Source organism: Mirounga angustirostris, unplaced genomic scaffold, assembly GCF_029215605.1.
Source record: "Mirounga angustirostris isolate CCGP_5_RB_7025 unplaced genomic scaffold, mMirAng1.0.hap1 SCAF_5, whole genome shotgun sequence".
In the NCBI taxonomy this organism is placed as follows: Eukaryota; Metazoa; Chordata; class Mammalia; order Carnivora; family Phocidae; genus Mirounga; species Mirounga angustirostris.
Window position 1 is genome coordinate 38,221,451 of NW_026991713.1, and position 18,180 is coordinate 38,239,630.

Below are 18,180 nucleotides of genomic sequence, written 5' to 3' on the forward strand. Positions count from 1 at the left end.
GAACCACCCACCCCTCTTCAGTTACTCTGTATCACATCACGTTGCTTTTTTCCCTCCTAATGTTTAGCACAATTTATAAATAGCCATAAATATTATTTACTTTTCATTTTTTTTCTTTCTTCCTCCTTAATAGATTGTCAATGATTACCTATCGGGTGAATTAAACTTATTTGAGAAAAAACATAGAGATTTGTTGTTGGTTTGGTCCTAAACCTCTTAAATACTGTCAATATTTTATTTCAGTGTGCTACAATAGCTTGTCTTTGTTTTGATCATTAATAATTACAAACATTCATATCGTGATTATGTCAGGCACTGTTCTGAGTCCCTACCTTTATTAAATCAGCTATTCTCCGGAAAATCCATAAAACATATACCATTATTTTCTCACACTTTACAAATGGGTAAATTGAGGCATAATTAGTTTGAGTACATAGTCCAGGGCCACTCAACTAGTTGGGCCCAGATTCAAAGCTAGCTGGTATGGCTTTAGGGTCAAGTTTCTAATTGTAAACAATGCTGCCTTTATTCATGCATTAAGCATTCTCAGGAGAAGAGGAATGCAAACCACTCCAGGTCCTGGACTACCATTCGATAAGCACACCAACAATCTACTTAAAAAGGTAAAACCTACTACCAGAAGGGTGTGTCAGTGAATATTTCACAACACCCCCAAATCAGCAGATATCTGTTATGAATGAAAAATATTTGATTCTCACTTAGAGTTTGTTGAATAGTTACCAGCTCACTCAAGTTCCCATTCATCACTGTTGCCATTCCAATGTCATATGTCATCCCAGGGGTTAAATTATCAATCTTGAATCTATTAGCATCCCTTACAAAAAGCTTCATGACTTCTCTTGTATCTGATGAGGGTTTGATTTGAATGTAGACCTCATGGCCATCTGGTGGGGATTCCCACTGAAGAATCATACTGTCCTCTCCGACATCTTCAGGTTTTGCATGAACCTTCTGAGGAGGACTAATACCTTCAAGAAACAGATAAATAGGTAACACTTATCTTAGTTTATTGTTAGCATTACTCTTGCTCTGGAGTAAAAATGTCTTAATCCAATATTACTTCATGTTTAAAGTAAATTTAGCAAATCCCTACAGCACCATGACTTGAAATGGACTCAATTTTAGAGAAAAATATGTCTTGTTATTACTATGCAAGATTTGTCAATAAGATTAAGCACATTACACATCAAGGAAAACTAGAGTGTTCGGCAGATTCTTTAGGTTTTTAAGAGTTCCATCAGAATAATGTCCCCATTGCCAAGATTATTCATTTTTTCATCAAAGGTGCATGGGAACCTACTATGTACCAGGTAGCCACCTAGGCATGTAGAATGCTTCAACAAAAAATAACAAAGGTCACTACCTTATGCAGTTTATATTGTAATAGGTGGAAAGACACAATAAACAATCATATAATAAATGTGTATATTATATAGTACTTTAGATATGATAAGGTTAAGGAAAAAAAGAAAAAGTAAGCTAAGGTTAGAGAGGCCAGGAATGAAGTGGCTGTAGGGAGGAAGCTGTGGTATTAAATAGGGAATTCACTTCCTATCAACATAATAGAACACCACGTTTTAAGTTCTCAGGAAAATATCACTCTGTGTCAGACCCATAATCTGTTCATCCTATACAACTTCACACAATTGTACTTGGTCTGACTTTAGGCATTGGCATTAATTATGTATGTAAAACTATCAGAGAATGCTAGAATAATCCAATTAGACAAACTGCCCACAAGATTCCAGGGTGAGACAACTTCAGATCTTTGTTCCTGTATAACCGCTAAACTTACAAACACTTCAGTGGAGGACTTAGATGAAATCTACTGAATGCCACACATAAGTAGAAATTGAGGAAAAGATGAGATTTAGTAAGTCTGTGATAGCCCTATTATTACTCACAGAAATTTCTGTGCATGCATGTGTATTTTTATGGGAGAGGGTCCATTAATTTTTCCACATTCTCAAAAGACTTTGCGACCCCCCAAAAGTTAAATTTTACTGAATAAAATATACTCCTTAATATATATGAAGGCTCTTCATGTTCTGTGCCTAGTTTACATTTTCTAGATTCTCTACATGCTCCCGTACTCCAGCCTTGCCAAACTAGTTGCAATTTGCTAATGTTCAAATGTCAGTCCCTTCTAAAAGCCGTGTCTGGTTTTCCTAGATACCTCTTCTTTGGTCCTCTCTGCCTGTGCACTTGCTGTTTGCCCTACTTACAGCATCCTCTTGCCTCCCCACTGCCTCCTGGCTAACTCCTACTCTTCCTCATGAAGCAGTTCATGACTCCACCAGAAGACTTCTGGGTTAACTGATCCCTCTCTACGCTCCCATAGTCCCCAGAGCAGAACCCCTATAATTGCAACTATAATGCAGTATTATCACTGTTTTTTAACTTACTTGTCTCACTCTATTTGCACATAAGCCCTTTAAAGGCAGAGGCCAGGTTTTATTCATCTTTGCATCTCTAGTACCTATTACGGCTCCTGATACTAGAAAAATAATTTATTGAGTGAATAATGAATGAAAAAAGGATATTGCCTTAACCTTAAGAGAGTAAAGGAGCACTGGATTACTAATTCCTACATATGCACTGCTGTGTCACCTTACAGTTAATATACAGAGCAAATGACCCAAAAATTAAAAGTGCAGACACACAAGTACCTTAATCCTGTCCCTCTAGTAAACAGGTACATGCCATAAAATATTTTAATTTGACTTCAAAATGAACAAATCTGTGATAAATCCTCCTAGTCTCTCTGTCAGTTAAAAATGGAAGCATCTTACAGAGAAGAGATCTATGGTTACCTGAGAGGATCTGTGTTGGAGAGTGGGCAAAAGGGGTGAAGGGGGCCAAGGGTAGCATGATGGATGGTAAAAAGAATTTTGAGTGATCACTTTGCAGTGTATACAGATGTTGAATTATAATGTTGTGCACATGAAACATATATAATTTAAAAAAAAGAAAAAGAAAAGAAAGCGTCTTCGTAAGTGTAAAAGAGTCAACCAAGAATTTATCCATTGAAAGGTGCTTTGTCTGCGCTCAAGGAAGAGAAAACATGGCTATCTACTATTCATTTGGAAAAATACTTTTGCTTAGGATTTACAACACTGAATACATGTATGTTAAGCACTGGCATTTAGTTCTCATTAAATAGTACCTTTTGTTGTTCTTATTTTCAAAGTATCCCAAGTATTCCCAGTGAGTAAGAGAACACTAATTAATCTATGGCTGTGCACATTTTTCATTTCTCCTACCTCAGCTCTAGCGTGTTTAAATTTTAGCTGGTATGATTTGATTGGGATTTCAGCCAAAGAACTTTGCATATAGGCATGTTAAATACACATGCACCAACAATACACATATTATACACAGGAATATACTCCAAAACATGTTTAGCTATGCATTGTTTCATACAATACTTTTATCTTTTAAAAAAACATTGACTTATACTTAAGGGGTAAATATATTGCTTAATTAAAAGATTACTTTAGTGATTACGCTCAAGACAAGAATTCAAAATTGGCATATGGAGGTGAATGATTAGAAATGCAATTGTCCAAAGTCCTGGGATGATACTGCCCCCTAGAGGTCAACTCATCACACTGTGTAAGAAAATGAATTTGAGTAAAACTGAGTGAATATGCAGACCAATTTGTTGGATCTAGTGTTGTTAAAAAGAACTGGATGAACTTATCTTCATGTTTCATGATAACTTATTTCCCAGCCAAGGCTATTATAAGAAAGATGTCTTCTAGGAACTCTGGTAGGAACAACGCAGATGTTTAAAGAGTTCATGCAAATCTAAACGAATTTAGTATAGAATCTATGCTAAATTTTGATTCAACACTCAAACAAATGTTTAGCTGTGAGTATTCATACCGATGAAGGATCAACATAATTAATTTTCAGCAAATAAATTTCAAAATATGAAGTTTACATTTTTTATTAAAAAGCAAAATTGTGCCTGTGCTTACCTGTAACGGCTGAAATAGGTCTCTCAGAGCAGCTTAAAGTTCCTCTTTCTGCTACACTGAATAGATATATCAGATAATGATGGAAAGATTTCAGATCTCCGATTTTCATCGATGTGTTGAGTTTTTCAACAAGCACCTCTTCTGATTTATTGTTTTCCACATCCAAAATAGTCACAAGGTAATGGTGAAAAGATGTAAGATCTGGAGGATTCCAGTGTAAAAATATTTCTGTTGGGGTCACATGAGTAACTGTGATATTTTGAGCTGATAATGGGCCTAGGAGATTTTAAAAGATCAGAAAAATACATTATATTAGTGACAGAGTCTGGCAGAGTACTCTCTCACCTCTCAGTACTTCCATAGTAGTCTAGTTTGGAGAGAAAAGGAAAACGATTTGAGTCCTGGCTTTTCCACTGTATGTCTCTACTCCCTGAGTAAATTATTTACACTCCCTGAGCCTCCATTGTTTTGACTGTAAAGTGGGAATTATAGTAGTAGCTATCTTGGAGAATTATTAAGAAGATTAAATGAGATAAGGAATGGAGAGCACTCAGCAAAGTGTTTGACCCACGTTATTGGTTCAATCATTATTTTTATAACAAAACCACCAAAAATGGCACTTCTGGCATTCTATGATCACATCTTCCATGGCTTTTACCTTCTGTGTCTTGTCACACTAGAGAGCAGGGACTTCCTATTCCTTATTCTTCATTCCTGTCATCACTAGACCTTGGGCATTCATCCTCTTGCAGAAATCTTTCCCCACTCCAAACCATTTCATCCAATCCCAGTCAGTGGTTTTCCTAATTCATCCTTCCAGGTTAATTTTCTTTAAAAAGCACCTTGCACATTATCAGCTTCAAACCGGTATCTGTCCTTATCCTTCACACACACACACACACACACACAAGTACACACATTCCTCTTCTTTCTTTACAAGCAATAGTTCAAGAGTTAAAATAAGACCATCTGGGTTCCTGTGTGGCTTAACAAAGTGTGTTGCTCTGGTCAGTTTACTTAACCTTTCTGAAGCTCAGTTTTTTCATTTCTATATAGCTACTCCCAGGGTTGAGGTATGACCTTTGTGAGATTATGCATTAAAAGTGTTTTGTAAAAGGTAAAGCAAGTCTTAGAAACTGCAGTCTTAGTGGATTTCCAATGCTTCTAAGGTCAAGTCCAACCATCTGAGACTCACGTCCCTGGCACTCCCAAATCTGGTACCACTTCACCACTCCAACTGATTTTACTGTCATGCCTGAGGAAATTTTTTCCAGTTAACCTACACTATTCTTTTTCCACAAGCTCCTGTCTCCAAACTTTTGCTCACAACATGCTTTTCTTCCTTCAAGTTTAATCTAAGCCTCTCCTTTCCATGAGTCTTCCCATCACCCATCTTCTGAATTCTAGAAAGCATTTATTAAATGTACCACTTAGTGATTGAGAATTTAGACTCATATTTTCCTACACTTTGCTATCTCATTTGCTTTTACTTTTACTCCTTACTAATTCTCTTCATTATAAGCCTCCCCAAATCCATAATGCATGTCTATCTCCTGCTCTTAGCACATATCAAACTATAGAAATGATCCCTGAAAGTATAGTCTTTCTTAGCACATATCAAAACTTAAGTTCCACAAAAATGTATTGATTATCCACTGTGGGCAACAGTCTAGTCGGTGTTGTTAAGACAAGTAAGATAGGGCGCCTGGGTGGCTCAGTTGGTTAAGCGACTGCCTTCGGCTCAGGTCATGATCCTGGAGTCCCTGGATCGAGTCCCGCATCGGGCTCCCTGCTTGGCAGGGAGTCTGCTTCTCCCTCTGGCCCTCCCCCTTCTCATGTGCTCTCTCTCATTCTCTCTCTCTCAAATAAATAAATAAAATCTTTAAAAAAAAAAAAAAAAAGACAAGTAAGATATAGTTCCTGCCCTCATGGGTTTATAGTTTAACAGGAAAGCCAAAGACAAACGGATTCATCATAATTTAAAATGATTAAAGATTTAGGTATGCCGAGAGTGTTACGAGAAAATACCAGACCCTCAGGAAATATCTGCTAATTATGATATTCAATAATTCAAAACTTTCAGAGGTTTTATAACTTACGTGTTTCAACAAAGAATACTGAACTTAACATAGTTTTTGTCTCCCATTCGTTTATTGCAAAGAGTAAAAATCTGTAAATTTGGCCAGGAAACAATTGGGTAATTGTTTTTTCTGTAGTATTTGGGGATATGCTTTCAAAATATTGTTCTTCTGTATAATCTAAATAATACTTAATGATAATTTTATATCCCAGTTTTAGCCACTTATTCAAATTATTCCAAGCATTCAAATTATGCCAACCAAATACAACTTCAGTTGTTCCAACATCCTTTATATAGATCAAAAGGTTTTCCTGCAGAGAAGGTGCTGAAAAAAACATAGAGGAGGATTATTGTAATTAGAAATCATAATTCTATCTTTAAAATAATAAAAGTGAGATACATGGTATAAGAATATTAATTAAAATAATTACATTCATATTTGCAAATATATGGCAATGGAACAGAGCAGAAAAATCTTGTAAAGAAATAGTTTGATCCAGTTGCATTTTGCTGTAAAATGTAGCAATCTGTTTCATTCTTGGGTAGCAGTGGAAAAGAAAAGATTTCATTCTTCTCAAGGCCAAAAGATGATCCATCTGTCCATGTGAGATGACCTTCTTTCTGAAATAAGATGTAAAAATTAAGCCAATTTGAAGGAGAAGTGTCATATCTTCAAATATATGTATCCTTCATGAGTTATTCTGAGTTGGAGACAGAGTTCACTTTTATTCACCCGTTAGTCATATGTCTTCAAGAAAATTGCTGAATCTCACATTAAGCTTTTATTTTCTCATGCATAAAATGGATATAATAATAGAACCTACATCCTAAATTAATTAAAGAGGCAGTGCATGTAAAGGCTCAACACAATGCCAAGTACAGACCCACTATTCATTACCGATTAGTTATTTCAAGTCACCAAATAAGTCATATGCATATGCATCAGGGGAGGTTGCTGATACCTTCCTACTAAGGGATGCCACTGGTGAGTATCACCAACCTCAATTCTCACAGGTAAGAGATATTAAAACAATCCGTTCCAATTCCACCTAACAGAATGGAGGAATACTGTTTCCCCCAAAAATCCGCTTGATTGCATATATGACACTGCAGCTTTGAAAACAGACAGAGGCTTGAGGCAGCACACATAAGTGCTTAGGGCAAAAAGCACTGGTCAGACAGACACAGATTCAAAGCCTGGCAGGGCCATCTGTTAGCAGTGTGACCAGGATTTTTCTGAGCTCCATTTTCCTTATCTATAAATGAGAATAATGATAGTGCCTCCCTCATAAAGTTGTTGTGAGATCTAAATGAGAGATACCTGTATAAACTTTCCAGACTGGAATACAGAACTATTAATCTTTCATTCACTACGTTCCTGCTGAGTGCCAGGCCCTAACTAGAAGCTGGGGACGCAATGATGAATAAGACACAGTCTTTATCCTCAAAGTCCAGCAACAAACTCACACTTATTCAGCATGAGTGAATGGGGTGATTGTTTTCTCAACCCGTCATAGGGATTATAACCCAAGAGGTGACTTTGATGCTAACCTCAAGAGACCAGCTTCCCACAGAAGTTATAGAGTATAATGGTTGAGAGCAGACTCTGATGCATGTCCACAAGGGCAAGTTAACTTCCCTGTGCTCCAATTTCCTCATATGTCACACAAGTGAAGCACATAGCATGGTGCTCAGCCCTTAGGAGACACTACAGGACTCGGCTACTAGTATAAAGGAAGTTTTTCTTAGTAGTTACTTTGACATTTCATTTACCTCCTAAATTATGTTTAAGTATCATAAAAGCAGAGACTGTATCTTAGACCCCTTTGAATAATTCACAGCAACCATCATGACACCTTGGGAATCCTCACTTTGGCTGTCATGACCATATGACCTGAACCTTAGAGCAGAAACCAGTAACCAGATCTACTAGAAGACAGTTTATAACAATCATGCTAACAGCAGGAAACAACCATATATACACTAACTGGTCTACTTGAAAAGGGACTGGCATGCTGGGAGGCAAGCTTGTGAGATGTCTGAGATCAATTGTGGTTTGAGGAATCTATTAGAACTTCATTCCCTGCCCGTGAAAAGCTAAAGGAAGCTCAAAAAGAGAATGATGAAAATGCAATTAAAGACTGTCAGTAAGGGGCGCCTGAGTGGCTCAGTCAGTTAAGCGTCCGACTCTTGGTTCCATCTCAGGGTCATGAAATCGTGAGATCGAGCCTCGAGTTGGGCTTCACACTCAGTGTGGAGTCTGCTTAAGACTCTCTCTTCCTCTGCCCCTCCCCCACCCATCTCTCTCAAATAAATTTAAAAAAATTTAAAAAAGAGAAAAGAACTGTCAATAGTCTTCCCCAAGCTGATGCAAAGTTCCACAGAAAAAATGGTATCAAACTGATTTGCCTTGGGTCACTACAGGTCAGGCTATCCCATAGAGAACAGATTTATTTTTGAGTGGCAGGAATTTTTTTTTTTAAAGATTTTATTTATTTGACAGAGAGAGATACAGCGAGAGAGGGAACACAAGCAGGGGGAGTGGGAGAGGGAGAAGCAGGCTTCCCGCGGAGCAGGGAGCCTGATGCGGGGCTCGATCCCAGGACCCTGGGACCATGACCTGAACTGAAGGGAGACACTTAACGACTGAGCCACCCAGCTGCCCGAGTGGCAGGAAATTTTTATGAAATGGATCATCAAGAAGAAAATACAGACTAGGCAGAGATAACTGTGCTAGGTGTTGGGTGTTCCTACAAAAAGCTGACCAAAATGAAATTTCATGAGATATTCCATAGTGATAGGAATGTTGGAGAAAATGTCACACATTCCTTATTTCACTGGTATTGAATAGAAAATCTTCAGATCTTTCTATAACTCTTTTAGTAAAATTAACTTTCATAAACCTGGATATTTGAAATAAAAGAAATAAAATGAACAAAATTTCTATATTCCATATTTTCAGGTTCACATTACTATGTTGTTCACAGAGGTGAGAAATAGAGGAAGTGGAGCAGGTTGGTGGGAAGGAGAGGACAGTCTGGGCAATGCTGAAGCATCTATGGAAAATTCCAAAAGAGATAATCAGAAGAAAATTAGATAGGGGCACCTGGATGGCTCAGTCGGTTAAATGTCTGCCTTCGGCTCAGGTCATAATCCCAAGGTCCTGGGATTGAGCCCCTGCATCGGGCTCCCACTCAGCCTGGAACCTGCTTCTCTCTCTCTCTCTGCCTGCCACTCCCCCTGCTTGTGTGCTCTGTGCTCTCTCTCTCTCTCTCTCTCTCTCTCTGTCAAATAAAAAAAATCCTAAAAGAAAAGAAGAAAATTGGATGTCTGGAGCTCATAAGAGAAAAGTGAGCTAGCTAAATATTTAAGAACAATTGGGCTAGGTGGTAAATAAGTGAAGAAATAGATGAGATCACCTACATTTCATACAGGTCTGAGGAAGACCAAAATTAAAGCAAAATTATGGAAAGATATAGATGCCTACAAAGAGATTGAAGGGGGTGGGAAGAGATGAATAGGCAGAGAACAGAGGATTTTTAGGGTGATGAAAATATTCTGCATGATACCATAATAATGAATGTATGTCATTATACATTTGTCCAAACCCATAGAATGTACAGCACCAAGAGTGAAGCATAATGTAAACTATGAACTTTGGGTGATTACGATGTTGTCAGTGTAGGTTCCTCGGTTGTAACAACTGTACCACTCTGGTGGGGGATACTGATAAGGGGGGAAGCTATTTATGTGTGGAGAAAGGGGATATGTGGGAAATCTCTGGTACCTCCCCTCAATTTTGTTATGAACCAAAACTGCTCTAAAAAGATGTGGTGGGGAGGCAGGGAGGGAGGGAAAGATTGAGATAGAGAAACAAAAAGAAACAATGTCTGGGGATGCCTGGGTGGCTCAGTCAGTTAGGCATCTGCCTTCGTCTCAGGTCACGATCCCAGGGTCCTGGGAGCGAGTCTCACATCGGGCTCCTTGCTCAGCCTGGAGCCTGCTTCTCCCTCTGCCTGCTTTGCCTGCTCTCCCTGCTTATGCTCTCTCTTTCTCTCTCTCTCTCTCACAAATAAATAAAAAAATATTAAAAAAAAAAAAGAAAGAAACAGTGTCTGGCTTTTAAGAAGTATTCGATAAATATTTAGTGTATGATGGAGGAAGGAAGGAAGAGGGGGCAGGGAGGAAAAAAGAAAGGGAAGGGAAAGGAAGAGGAGGGTGGGGGGAGGAGAGGGAAGAGAGGGAGGGAGGGAGAGAGAGTGGTAGGGAGGGAAGAAGGAAACAAAAATAGTTCTATCATGATATATGCATTTACTAACCTTCATATCATTAAGACCAGTCCATATTATTATTTGATTATTTGACCTGAGAAGTGAAAATATAAATTTTTTTTCCTCTTCATTTTTTATATCCACAAGGTGTGCAGAACTTAAGGATAACCTACAATGTCGCTGGGCTATATCCCATGGTGTACTCTCTTTGCTAATTTTATAACAGCTATTTCTTAATGCTATCCATCCTTGTGAACATGAACCTACCAAAAGAAAAATGTTTTGTGAAAGATGAATTCAGTAATATAACATTTCATTAGTACATTTCTAACATCTATAGTAGTTAATCATAAAAACCTCACAGCATTAATTGTACACTTTCCCTATATTTCTCCCAAACCAGTAAAAGCGCTAAAGTTGCTATTATTCAAGTAGCAAATGAATTACTAACAATTAAAATAGTTTTTAAGTAGTTTCTAAGAATTAATTATGCAGAATTATTGTCCAATTATAACTTAATTAAAATAAAAACCACAGATTTTTTTTTTCTTTCTAAGTCACTTTAGGTTGCCCTTCCTTTCCCTTACTCTTATGCTGGTGGAGACTTTTTTTAAGTTTATTTTAGAGACTTTTCAGGTTTATTTTTATCTTAGAGAACCAGATATAACACTTGCTAAGAATTCTGCTCTCTACCACTGCTACTTGACTTCAAATGGGTTCACCTTCCAGAAAACACTTAGCCTTCTTCTCTAAGATGGCACACCATTGAAAGACTGAGGAAAATACCAGCCTGTTGAGATTAGATACTGTACTTTAACTCTTGATATTGTATCAGTGCTTCAACCCAACATATTAGGGAGATGTGAGAAGGATCTTTTGAAGAAATTGTTGTTTTTTCACAGGGGGGAGAAGGCGGATGGGAAGAAGGGATGCTTTAATTACCTTACTATCTTTTTCTTCCTACTGACATGTTTCTCTCTCCACTTCACTTGTAAACATGTACTATGTTTCAAAGTTTATTCCTATACAGGGTATTAAAATAGGACTCTTAGCCCATCACAGCATGTTGCCCTGATTAGCTATGACTCTCTCCTCTTCTCTTAAATCCTTTCCCACCATGTAGAGGAAGGAAGTAGATCTAGGAAGCCACAAAAAAAATTTAACATACATTCCCTTTTTCCTTGTAGTATTCTAAATTTTGATCAGGTCTGACCGGGGATGAATAATGAAGAAGCCTTAAATAGGATGAAAGATTGATATTTTTATATTGGATTTTAATGGACCTATTAATACCTGAGAATGAGACTGTTTATTGAAACTTGAAAGTCACCTAAAAAGCTATCAATAATTGCCAGAGTTAAAGAAAAGAGAACCCACTCGGTTCCATTTTTAAAAAGTGCTGGAAGGAAACAAAGTTAATTCTTAAACTTGCTAAATCCAGCTTGTTCAATAAATCAGTCAAATACCAGAATGACATAGTTAGAAAAAAGGGACTATGCTGGTTCATTTACAAGCAGTTTTCTGTGGCTAATACTTGGGTAAGCCACTTTTGAAAAGAACAATACATCTACCAAGTTATCTACAAGATACATAATATATTAATAAAGAACCAGATATCTGCATACCTGTTTCTACTTGAACATCCAGTCTCTGAAATATATTTATAAAATCCAAATACAACTGTTCAAATTCAAATTTAAAAGCATATAAGGTTCCAGGTTTTAAATTATCCCATTCATAAACTGTAACATTATTTTGCATAATTCGTGAAGAATTATTGAGAGATATTGACACTGAAATGTCATTGGAAGACAGCACACTCCAGTTAAAAGAAACACTCGTGCTTGTTGCTACTGTTTTAATATTGCTAGTTGAGAAACCACCTAAAAAATCAAGAACAATAATTAGTCGGATTCAAATAAAACTGAATGAAACACAAAAGATGTTGAATTACAAAAGAATCACCACGATGGGAAAGCAAATTATCTACTATAAAATATTTTCTAGACTATATGGGAGTTTCTTGTCCTCTGCTTGAAATAAATGACTTAGATTATAAATCCGCTTTATAATATTTTTAGATAATCTGGATGACATGTAACATCTCTGCTATGCCTATCTATTCATATTAGTACACATCAAATGTCAAAAATGAAAATCTTCTTCCTGCCTTAATTTATAATTTCCTTTAAATTTTGAAATTTACATTATGTTAAAAAAAAAAAAACACGGGGCACCTGGGTGGCTCAGTCATTAAGCGTCTGCCTTCAGCTCAGGTCATGATCTCAGGGTCCTGGGATCAAGCCCCGCATCGGGTTCCCTGCTCAGTGGGAAGCCTGCTTCTCCCTCTCTCACTCCCCCTGCTTGTGTTCCCTCTCTGGCTGTGTCTCTCTGTCAAATAAATAAATAAAATCTTAAAAAAAAAAACACTACCATCATGATGTTATTTTGGACTATCATATACCTGTTAGTCACCATAAAATTCAGATTATCTGATAATAAAATTGTTTCCCTTTTACAATTAGGCAATGGAGATGAATAACAAATACATATTACTTACGGGTTTTAAATGACTTTTCACTTAAAATTTGTCCATATTTTATGGACTGTAGAATGATGTGATAGTCTTCCTTTTCCTCTAGTATTATTGATTTTGAAAGCTCTTGTGGGTTTACAAGAATGCTTTTGATATTCTGTAAATAATTAGATTTATCTGTTTAAGGAATGTTTATTAACTCTGTGTCAGGTACATTCACTAAAAGTTTGACTTTTGTATATTTCCTTCATAAGAAGCAATTTTTCAAATAGAATGTAATATATACATAAAATATTTATTTTTACATAAAATGATGTTACCTCAAATAATTACTTGTATAGCATATAAATTATTAAAAATAGAATCATTCCTATGAAAAAGTGTAATGGTAATTTGATCAACTACTTAATGAAGATATTTCATAAAATGCTAACATTTCATACACTAATGAATAAAAGTAAGATCCCAATTGCATAGCAAAAGAAAAAATCAACAAAAGAAAAAGCCAACCTATGGAATGGGAGAAAATATTTGCAAACCACACATCTGATAGTGGGTTAATATCCAAAATATATAAGGAACTCCTACAACTTAGTAACAAAAAGCAAACAAACAACAGCAAATAATCCGAAAAAAATGGGCAAAGAACTGAAGAGATATTTTTCCAAAGAAGATAATCAAATGTCCAACAGGCATAGGAAAATGTACTCAATATCATTAGCCATTAGAGAAATGCAAATTGAAACTACAGTGTCAGAATGGCACCTATCAGAGTGGCTATCATCAAAAAGAAGAGACAACAAATGCTATGTAGGGATATGGAGAAAAGGGAACCCTTGGTGCACTACTGCTGAGAATATAAATTTGTGCAGCTATTATGGAAAACAGTATGGAAGGGTCTCAGAAAATTAAAAATAGAACTGCCAGCAATTCCACTTCTGGGTATATATAGATAGGAAACAAAATTACCATCCCAAAGAGATATCAGCACCCCCGTGTTCACTACAGTATTATCTACAATAGCCAAATATGGAAAACAACCAAAGTGTCCATTGATAAGAGGAATGGATAAAGAAAATCTGGTACATGCAAGCGCACACACAGACACACACACACACACAGGAATACAATTCAGCTATAAAAAAGTAGGAAATCCTGCCATTGTGACAACATGGATGGACCCTGAGGGAATTACGCTAAGTGAAATAAGTCAGAGTAAGACAAATACCAATCTCACTTATATGTGGAATTAAAAAAACTAAAATCAGGGGCGCCTGGGTGGCTCAGTCGTTAAGCATCTGCCTTCAGCTCAGGTCATGGTCCCAGGGTCCTGGAATCCAGCCCTGCATCAGGCTCCCCGCTCAGCAGGAAGCCTGCTTCTCCTTCTCCCACTCCCCCTGCTTGTGTTCCCTCTCTCACTGTGTCTCTCTCTGTCAAATAAATAAATAAAATCTTTTTTAAAAATTTAAATAAATAATTAATTAATTAAATCATACAAACAGATCAGATTAGTGGTTGCCAGAGGTGAGGGAATACTGGGTGAAGATAATCAAAAGACACAAATTTCCAATTATAAGATAAATAATTTCTGGGGATATAATGTACAACATGATGAGAATAAGTAACAATACTGTTGTGTACTTGAAAGTTGCTCCAGAGTAGATCATAAAAGTTCTCATCATAAGGAAAAAGCTATTTGTACCTATGTGAGATAATGGATGTTAACTAAACTTACTGCGGTCATCGTTTTGCAATATACATAAATCAAATCATTATGTTGTATACCTTAGGCTTATAAATGTTTTGGGTTTATTTTTTTTAAGATTTATTTATTTATGTGACAGAGAGAGAAAGAGAGCACACAAGTCCAGGGAGCGGCAGGCAGAGGAAAGGGAGAAGCAGGCTCCCTGCCAAACAGGGAGCCCGATCCCAGGACCCTGGGATTATGACCTGAGCCCAAGGCAGATGCCCAACTGACTGAGCCACCCAGGCGCCCCTAGATTTATACGATGTTATATGTCAATTATTATCTCAATAAAATTGGGGGAAAATAAATGCCAATAACTATCAAATTCCTACTGTGATGTGACATTTAGTCACAAATTTACACTATGCTTACTTTTTATCAGAGTAAAAAAAAAGATGCCTTACTTTTTCAGGAAAATTATGAACAAGTTGGTATTTTAAAATATAAAATTCAGGACTTTCTCCCTTAGGAAATTCATCCCATTTAATAAAAACTGCTGTTGTTCGATTATTCCTTGGCATATAACAGAAACTTTTTGAGATCTGAAATGGGAAAGAAAAGTAACTGTAAAACTATAATAAAAATGCATTCTTGGTTATTATTACTATTTTATTAGCAAACAACAAAAATTAAGGCTAAAATATGTCAAATTGTAATTGAAAGTATTTCAGCAATATCAACTTCTACACATGAATTAGGTAACATCCGTTGGATAACTTTGTTACCGTAATTTTGAAAATGACTTAAGAAAGATAAGTAAAAATGGGAGCAAGGAAATTCAAGATCCATGCTTCTCAAAGGGGGAAACACCACGTTCCTGGGGTCAGGGAGAAAGAAGAGACTCAAATCACAGGAAAATCAAAGCACACCCTCCTAGTGTGTCAACTGTGTACTTTGATGATAACGGCTACAGGATTAAATTATTTTACAGATATTCTTGGTAACACACTTGCAATAAAAATAAGTGGAGTACAAAATGTTTGACTCTGAGTTATTTTAGAGGTTCAGTTCATTGACACATAAAGAAAATGTTAGCAACTGAGACAAAATATCTAGACCACAGGATAAGAGATATATTCCCTAGACGATAAGAAAAGACTTCAGACCTCAAGAGAATGATATACTTATCAGAATTCCTACCAAAAACAACCTTAAAATGCCTCACCATACCATGAATTTTATCAAATTCTGATCTCTCTCCTCACTGATTTTCCCAACACAATTTGTAAGCAGTGAAAACAGATGCCATTTATATGCACAAATCTATGCAACATCTAGCAAAGAAAACTGTCTTACGTACCAAAACTAATGTTTAGTGTTATTTCTCTTCAACATACCCCTCATTTTCTAAAACGGGAAGACTAATAGCATCCTGCCCATTAACTATTCAAAAAAATGCTCAAAAATGTCTTACCTTAACAACATATTGTAACCAGAGCAATAGAATAATTGATTTCTCCATCTGGAAAATAAAGTATATTCAGCTCAATTAAACGTGTATTTTTTTTAACCTCAAAACTAAACCATTGGACATTCTTTAGATGTGTATCACTTTAATGTCATATCTTTTCAAGTTAGACTGTTCATCCAACTGAATGTTAAGGCATTAATAAGTAGGTGCTGCGTAATATCCTCCACCTAATAAAACTGGAATCACCAGTACTTTCCAACAAATAACAAAATAATTCGCTTCTAGAAGCTGCTATAATTAAATATACAGGTGTTAGAAATAAAATGAATTATCAGGCAGTTATAGGAAATTGCATAGCATTGTGTGAAACTATTTAACCTTAATTGATGGAAATCTAGAACACCTACACACTGCTACTTCGTTGGAAGTAATTTCTCACATTCTAAAATTACACCATCCTTATGAAAAATATTTCAAAACTACTGACAAAATGGGAAAAACAGGTCTTTTCAACTCACTTTATTTTTAAAGTGCGTTTATCTAAAAAGCTTGTGTCACTTTCCTTAAGAATCTAGACTCCCTGGGTAACTGAGAACTTTACATCCAACGAAGGATACAAAGGAAAAAATTAACAGACTTGGTATTATATATATTTTTTTTTAATTTTTTTTTTAAATATTTTATTTATTTGACAGAGAGAGAGAGACAGCGAGAGAGGGAACACAAGCAGGGCGAGTGGGAGAGGGAGAAGCAGGCTCCCCGCGGAGCAGGGAGCCCGACGCGGGGCTCGATCCCAGGACCCTGGGATCAGGACCTGAGCCGAAGGCAGACGCTTAACGACTGAGGGTTTTAAAACCCTCCTGAGAGCCCACTGTAAAGCAAGTTTCTTCCTACAAAATCCTCTTTAGTCCTATCAAGGTGTTTACCTCAGATAAAATTCAACCCAGTTAAAAAGAAATACGTAATAATCCAATCCAGACACCGCCACAAAGCTGCAAAGTTTTAACCTTGTTCATTTTTCCCAATAACCTGATGTAACTACCCGCGGGGTTACGGTGTCAATCCCCGCGCCGACTCCAAGGGTAAACGAGCATTTCGAAAGCTCTGTACCCTAGTAAGAATGCCGAAGTGGGAAGCTCGCTCCCGGCTGCCTGTTCGTCAAGTCCAATTCCCCGCTCAAATTCAATTCTGCGAGTCACAGGGTCCGCGCCCCTGGACGGAGAAAGTGAGCAGCTGCCCTGCGGCGCAGTGCGTGAGAGAGAGGCCGCTGGAGGCAACTTTGGGCCCAGGGAGAGCAGAACAGAGTTGAAAGGAGAGGACTCAGGTTTTAAGAACGGCGGCGCTGAGAGGAGAGCACAGCCCTGAAGTCAGGGCGCGGAGCGCACAGCCAGGGGACCGCTGCGTGCGGGTGCCCGCCCGGCCCGAGCCCGCCCCACCACGCAGCCGCCGCGCTTTGCGAGGTTCGCGCGCACGTGCGGGGTCGGGCAGGCGCAGAGGCGGCGCGGGAGCGCGCGAGCCCGCCACCGCCGCCCAGCAGGCGGCCGGGCTCCTTGCAGCTTCCGCCCGGCTCCTCTCAGCCAGCCGTCCGCTCCGCTCCCGCTCCCGCTCTTTTCGCCGCTGCTCGCAGCTCCGCGGGTTTCGTGCAGGCCGCAAGGCCCTGTCCCTCGGCTCATTAAGAGAAGGTCTCCATGGAAACGCTGAGCTGCGGCGGGTAGAAGGGGAGTGGGAGGCGAGTCCCACCACAGCACTGGTGTGTGGAGGAGCGTGGCACTCGGCGTGGAAGAAGGGAGGGGAGGGGAGGGCAGTGAAGGAGAACCCGAGTGGGACATTTGGCCTCTCACATGTGGCTGTGAACAGCCCTGAGCGGACGCAGTTTTGAGTTAAGTTCACTCATGTGGCTATGTATGGAGCCACTTTCTTTCAGTGTTAACACGTCGTGTGGTTTAATTGCTTAAACCATTGTTTGTTTTCTGCAGCATTTGAAAGTGTTGATTGAACTCTTCCTCCTTTCTGAGATCTTCTCCACAGTTAGCATCCCTGACAGCACTCTCACCTGGATCTTCCATTTTCTCAATCCACATTATCCTCTGACATTTCCACCTTAAAAGTGGACTTGACCCATGGTGCCTTC

The 18,180-nt window shown here is 38.0% G+C and overlaps 1 protein-coding gene across 1 annotated transcript; it reads right to left on the bottom strand.

The window, feature by feature from the left end:
• Window positions 1-264: 264 nt before the first annotated feature.
• Window positions 265-17,459, bottom strand: LOC123837390 (uncharacterized). Its single transcript, XM_064590240.1, has 10 exons — window positions 17,160-17,459; window positions 16,053-16,100; window positions 15,043-15,180; window positions 12,916-13,048; window positions 11,981-12,238; window positions 10,404-10,618; window positions 6,516-6,705; window positions 6,104-6,409; window positions 4,005-4,280; window positions 265-989 (listed from the first exon to the last, which is right to left on the bottom strand). Exons 2-10 carry the CDS (start codon window positions 16,098-16,100, stop codon window positions 634-636), a joined length of 1,920 nt encoding a protein of 639 aa, XP_064446310.1. The 5' UTR covers window positions 17,160-17,459; the 3' UTR covers window positions 265-633.
• Between the last annotated feature and the right edge of the window lie 721 nt (window positions 17,460-18,180).

Coding starts and splice junctions, on each gene's coding strand:
- LOC123837390 (XM_064590240.1), bottom strand. CDS start 16,100: ATGGAGAAATCAATTATTCTATTGCTCTGGTTACAATATGTTGTTAAG. Junction 15,181..16,052: donor GGTTACAATATGTTGTTAAG/GTAAGACATTTT, acceptor TTCCCATTTCAG/ATCTCAAAAAGTTTCTGTTA. Junction 13,049..15,042: donor TTCATAATTTTCCTGAAAAA/GTAAGGCATCTT, acceptor AATTATTTACAG/AATATCAAAAGCATTCTTGT.